General features: G+C 37.9%; 1 protein-coding gene across 1 annotated transcript; it reads left to right on the top strand.

Moving 5' to 3' along the window:
• Positions 1-2,978: 2,978 nt before the first annotated feature.
• LOC104515550 (E3 ubiquitin-protein ligase UHRF2-like) lies at positions 2,979-6,416 on the top strand. Its single transcript, XM_010159565.1, has 4 exons — positions 2,979-3,096; positions 3,477-3,640; positions 4,780-4,878; positions 6,011-6,416. The coding sequence occupies exons 1-4, from the start codon at positions 2,997-2,999 to the stop codon at positions 6,155-6,157; spliced, it is 510 nt and encodes a 169-aa protein (XP_010157867.1). The 5' UTR covers positions 2,979-2,996; the 3' UTR covers positions 6,158-6,416.

Raw genomic sequence — 6,416 nt, 5'->3', positions numbered from 1 at the left:
CAGTTTCGAGACAAGGATGTCAAGCTTTTTGGTGGTACTTACAGGAGAAAGGGGAAAAGCCTGACCTTGCTGCTGAGGAAGGGAGGGAGGGAGTGAGGAAGGGAGAGAGAGAGGACGCATGATGTGAAGAACAAAGAGTGGAGATGGAAGTAGGTTTAAGCAAAAGGATTACAAGCATGTTAATTGAATAGAGCAAACTTGTCTTGGGAAACAAAATTAAAAGCCGGACTCCTTCGTCTCAGCATTTCTGTGCTCTTAGCAAATGAAAAATCCACTGGCAATGCGCAGACATTAGTGTGCAGACTGTATGAAGATGTTACTCTCAGTTACTGATTTTGATAGAAGTTTTCATTTTGATATGGAAGATTATGATGATTCCATGTAGTTGAATCAGCCTTGGTTTCGCTTGTCCAGATATTTTTCCTTTTTTAAACTTTGTTTTTATATAAGGTACATGCATTTTTACAGTCGTCATTGTATGCCTGTCTCTGAGTGTTCTGTACAATGTGGGTTTTATACTCCTACCATGGCTGTTTATGAACCATAGTTTTTCTTGTATTCTGATATCCATGGTTTCATTTGAGTCTGATTCTGAAGGGTTTCCGATCCCAAACCAGGCTATGGTAGTAGGAATACTGTTCATTAGGGCAGCTTGGTCTAGTAGGTATTCATACTGTCTTGCTACAGGTTTCTAGAAGAGGTCTACCTGTAGTTAGTGGATAAAGGGGTTTGCTTGTCTTTGAGTTAGCTACTATTAACTGCTACTTCGAGGCAATTTAAGTTTTATGTGAGAGATTTCAGTTACTCAGAGTTTTTTGGATGGAGACTATGCACTTTCTTCTCTGCAGTGTTTTTTGTCATATTTATTACTTTTGTGTACATACTTACAAAGACTTAAAATCTGCAGTTAATGAGGAATAGCTATAGGCGAACTTTGACTTTTGTTATAATTTGCTTTGAATTCCCTCAATGCTTTTTAGGAAGGGGTAGTTTTTAAAAATGAAGAATATTAAATCTAATAGGATTGGCTTGGTTTATTTAGCAATATCAGCTGAGTTTTCACCTGGAACCTTGACAAGAAAACATTCCATGTTCCCATGTTTTTTCTTAGCATGCATGGTAGCTTGGATCTCATCGCTTCCATCAGTTCTGCAGTTGTTAGAGAATATACTGAAAAGTTATATACTGCTTGTTAAAGCATGATTAGACAAGGGAAATAGATATGACTTAATTATATTAATTCTCAGAAATCTGTTGTGTGAAGCAGTCTGGTTTATGAAGATTTAAAATCTCTTTCTAGGGCATTGGCCCTTAACTGTGATGCCCCTCTGGATGACAAAAATGGAGCAGAGTCTAAGAATTGGAGAGCTGGTAAGCCAGTTAGAGTAGTGCGCAGTTCAAAAGGACGGCGAATCAGCAAATACGCCCCAGAGGAAGGCAACAGATATGATGGCATTTACAAGGTATTCTGACTTTTACTGAGTGCAACATAGCATTTTTCTTCAGCTGTGTTAAAAAGTCTTATATGTATTTCATCGCAAATTCTTCATTATTACTTAAAAGAAGTAATTCTTTTTTTCTCTATGGTAGTTGTTTTAGCCTTAGCTCATTTTGCAAAGAACTGAAATGAAATTATTCAGAGCAGTGATAGCAGAATATAATCCATAATATGATATCTGGAGTTGAGTATGTAAGCTACTTTCGATGTGCTGAGTCATATTCATCCCTAGAAATGAAATTATTTCCTCACTCCTTCCAACTATATCCTATCTCTTTTGCATTTAATGACTTCTCAGCATCTGAAATAAACATGTGTGTCTTTTAAGAGCACTGTTTTTTTAAAAAAAAAACCAAAAAAACCCAAAAAAACCCAAAAAAATTCTGCACCGATGGGAAGAGCTAATAGTAATGTGTAACTTAGTCTTCTCGTTTCTTCTTGAACAATTGAAGTATGACTATATGCATGTGTTTAGCTGTGATAAAATAGTGGCTGTAATTTTATGTTGTTCTTTAGGTGGTGAAGTACTGGCCAGAAATTGGAAAATGTGGATTTCTAGTTTGGCGCTATCTTCTGAGGAGAGATGATGTTGAGCCTGCGCCTTGGACCTCAGAAGGAATGGAGCGGTCAAAGAAACTTGGTCTGAGCGTACAGGTTCGCATCAGGACTCACAGAGTTGTTTTAGTCCTCACTTCCAGAAAAAGATGCCAGAAATAGAAATTGGTTAAATTAAAGCCCCCTTTTTTTCCCCTTGTACTTCACTGTGGCAGGATGTAATGCCAAAAATCATCACACATTATCTGCGGACTGAGAGTCCTGTAATAGTGGCACACCAGAAGGAACAGCGGATGAAGCTCACTGCTTTAGCAGTGAATTGCTTTGCATATATGGATTGGAAAATTAAGAGTTTGAATCCAGTTTTGTGATCCCTAAGCCGGAAAGAACTTTTACAATCTACTGTTGTTATAGCTGAATTTGTCTGAGAAACCAAAAAACCTGTGCATTTTTATGTATTTTTCTCTCCATGTGACTGAGGAGTTTGTATAGATCGTGTATTTCAGTCACAGAAATAAATTGACCCATGAGGACTTAGGCACTGCAGAATCCCTGACAGATGGAAAGAATTAACATTCTGTTTCTTTTCTTAGCAAGGCAATGGTATATCTTACAGCATACCATCGTCTTCAGCTTTGCCTTACTGGTGTGTACATTTGTAAGAGCATAGATGTGGATATCCAGTTCCTTTCAATATAGTCCAGTCTGGAGTAGATTCTTTGACTTGGCTACGCTTTCTTAATAGTAGATACTAATTTAAGTGTTTTCACCATCATGCAGGGTTTTAAAAATTAATTTGTAATTATTTCAATATGTAGTCACAGGGTTTTAAAGTCTGTTTGAAATCAGACTTGCTGCTGTTTCAGAATCCTTGGATGCCAGTGGGTTTTGGTTTAAATCTATGCTTTTTTTATTTTAGTATCCAGAAGGTTATTTGGAAGCCATGGCTAGTAAGGAGAAGAAAGATAAAGTTAAAAAGCAAACTGTGAAACAGGAGCCAACCAGCCAGAGTAATGGAAACCAGAAAAGGACAATTGATGATGGTATTTCTTTTAACTTTTTTAGCATTCATCACTGAAGTCTGTCATGTTACATTTATTAAGCCAGTAGCATGAAAGACGTTGTGTGAAGTTATTTGGAGTACTAATGTAAATTGATCAGCACATGCTCTGTAATTAAGTAGTAGTGTAGTGCTCATATCCTATTTACTACTCTTACAGGGTTTTTTTCTCCTAAGCTCTGTAGAAAAACGAGCAGTCTTCTGTGCAACTGTGTGCTGCAGCCCAGAACAATGCTGGAGAGTATGTGTTGGATTCATGAGTGTGATCCATGTTTTAGCCTTCTGGAAACAGTTTTGTATTCCTCTTTTATTAGTTCAGACTTACGCTCTGTTGTTACTGTGTCTGATGGTCACAATCTTAAGCAGGTGTAGAGGAATCTACGAATACACCCAAAGCCATGAGGATGGGAGATGGAGGGAAAGGAGAGGCTTTCCAGCTGACCCAAGAGCAGCAATGGCTGATTAGAGAAGATACTATGAACCAGAAACTGTGGGATGAAGTACTAGCCTCTCTTAAGGAAGGACCAGTATGTTTGCTGCATGCATAATTTTTCTTTACCATTTCTTTAGACTGTTAGGGGAAATCTTGAGTCTCTCTTAAAACCTAATTTGCTTGTTGAACTTTTGCTAAATACAGATGGGGTATAGCGTTATTTTTACTTGCAAGACTTTGGTTTCAAGAAAATAATCCTCACTTGTACAATTTGCTATTGATGGATCACTTTACACCTGCATAATAGAGACCTTTTTTTTGCTCAGATAACATTTTGAAGTTAAAAGTGGCATGTTTTTTCATTTTTGAAAGGAGCGTGTGGTTTCTCTGAAATTATAAATGTACTTTTGTGCTGTACTGATGTGAGAAATCAGACATCAAGAAAGATGGTTCTAGCCACTACTTTTTGTTTAGATAGAAAATAATTTTATGACAGAAAATACAGCTTTCTTGTTTGTTTAAGAAGATAGAAGCACTGTCATCTTCAAATATAGATATGAAATGAAAATATTTTCATCCAAATCTAGATTATCCCACTCTGTAGAGAGGGAACCTTAAGTTATAGAGAAAATACTTTTCTCTCCCTAAACGTCAAGAAAATAACAAGAATAGCTCAAGATTGAAGAGGCTATAGGCACTAGTATTAAAAAAGTCCACAAAAGGAATATATCCTGAAATACTATGTGTTTCAGTGATAGTCTTGACAATGTCAAATTTGTAGTTAATTTTAGCTGTTTTGCAGAAGAAATCAAGGCACTAATAAAATTATTTTAACTTCTAAAACTCAGCTTAGTGGAAGACAGACCATTGGTTGGAAAATGGATATCTGAAATGGACGTACACAGTTTATTTGAGAATTACCAGTGGTTACTTATTACTGAATTTTCTGACCTATGCTAAGAATCAGGCATGAGGAGCCCTCCGGTCTGTTTAATTTTGTTTATAACAAGCACAAACAAACAAGAAAATAAACTTTAAAACATTAATTCTCTAACTTGTGGAAGAGCAGGGAAATTAAGCAGTTACAGACCTGTTTCCTGATTACTTTTAGAAAGCTGCATTCATGGATATGGGGAACTTTAGAACTTTTGGAAATTTATCATCTTTTTTTAATATGTGGCATTTACAAGAACTGTAATAGCGTTTGTCTTTTATTCCTTTGCCCTACACTAGAATTTTCTGAAGAAACTGGAACAATCCTTTATGTGTGTCTGCTGCCAGGAACTGGTTTACCAGCCAGTGACAACAGAGTGCCTCCACAACGTCTGTAAAGTAAGAATGAACTCGGTCTTGCTCTGGGCTGTTTTCTTGGCTCTGAGATACCAGTCACCAAAGCCATATGCATTTTAGAAAGGCAATAATTACTGCCTCATATTCTGAGAAAAAACGTGCAACGCGTTTGCATTCAGGGATTGCTGTGTAACCTTAATTTTATGTAATAAAGAGTGTAAGTACGACTGCCGTCATTCCTTCATGATCAGTGGAGTTACACTGGGAGTTGGTTTGTCAGGAGCTAGATGTTGGTACAGTAACAATAATTTAATTTCACCTAGCTAAGGGATAAAACCAGATTTCATAATTGTGTAACACTCTTACTAACAGTTGTTGAAATGAAAACAACTTAAAAACATACAACATAAAAATTCGATATAAAAAGTATTATGAAGGGGTTTATATTTACAGTTACGTAAACTGGAAAACCATGGAGAAGAGAAAGCTAAATGGCAACAAGCTCAGAAAGCACAGAATTTTAAGACCTCAGTCAGGATTTGCGGATACAAAATAACACCCTGTTAAAGTTGTAAGGGATAGTTGGATAGTAAGCTGCTGTCGCTGTTGGGGCATAGATCTGCCCTGACAGATTTCTGATATTCGGCTCACATGCTTGGGCTGTCTGCAGCCAGTGGTAACATAAGGAGGGCAGCACGGATGCCAGTGTGTTAGAAATTGTGTTGTTCTATGTACGTCTTTAAGACTTGGCTGAATCTCATCTGATGAAGTAGACAGAGATTGTTGCATAAACAATTTAGGTGGTATTGTCACCTTCCTATTGCAGTGAAGGCCTGGAAAACTGTAGCAATCTAACCAGGAAGCAAGCTGCAGACGTGGCTGTGATTCATGGGAGGGCATTAGTGAAAATGAAGGGGAAATCTCAGTGGTGATTTATTTCCTCCCAACCTCAATGTTTCACATCCCAGACCAGAGCAGAGTTCCTGTTTTAGGACATTGTAGTCATACAGGCAGAGGAAGGTGCCCGGGGGCTTGTTAATGACTTCCTTTTTTCTGGTGGTATGGCAGGCAGATGGCATCTTTGGTTTACAGTGATTCCTTAGGTTTTGCTGGTTGAGCTGTCAGTCTGAAACGAAGTTCTCACCATTTACTTCTCTGTCTTTGTGCATCCTAGAGTTGTTTACAGCGCTCCTTCAGAGCTGAAGTCTTCACCTGCCCTGCCTGCCGCTACGACCTTGGAAAGGGCTACACCATGGTTCCCAACAAGATACTGCAGACGCTGCTGGACCAGTTCTTCCCTGGTTACAGTAAAGGACGATGATGTGCTCAGATCCTTCCGTACTTCTCCAAGTGACTTTATGGACAGTAAAGGAGAATAACATGGGAATTTCAACATTGGACCAGCCAGCTTGATGGGACTCAATATATTGTCACATTTTGAAGCAGCTAACCCTCTTCCCCTCATAGCCATCTTTTTGGTGTAGTGAGAACTTTACTTCTCAGCTGTCTTTTAACATCAAGGGTAGTTTTGGCCAGCTAACAAATAGTTTTTAAAGAAAAATAAAAAAGGAAAAAAAAAA

The sequence above is a fragment of the Eurypyga helias genome, unplaced genomic scaffold, assembly GCF_000690775.1.
Source record: "Eurypyga helias isolate BGI_N326 unplaced genomic scaffold, ASM69077v1 scaffold3399, whole genome shotgun sequence".
In the NCBI taxonomy this organism is placed as follows: domain Eukaryota; kingdom Metazoa; phylum Chordata; class Aves; order Eurypygiformes; family Eurypygidae; genus Eurypyga; species Eurypyga helias.
This window is presented reverse-complemented; position numbering and strand designations above follow the sequence as displayed.

What these genes read in the sequence shown, in the direction of transcription:
- LOC104515550 (XM_010159565.1), top strand. Translation starts at nt 2,997, where the DNA reads ATGGCTAGTAAGGAGAAGAAAGATAAAGTTAAAAAGCAAACTGTGAAA. An exon ending in GAAAAGGACAATTGATGATG is followed by an intron (nt 3,097 to 3,476) that starts GTATTTCTTTTA and finishes CACAATCTTAAG; the next exon opens with CAGGTGTAGAGGAATCTACG. An exon ending in CCTCTCTTAAGGAAGGACCA is followed by an intron (nt 3,641 to 4,779) that starts GTATGTTTGCTG and finishes GCCCTACACTAG; the next exon opens with AATTTTCTGAAGAAACTGGA.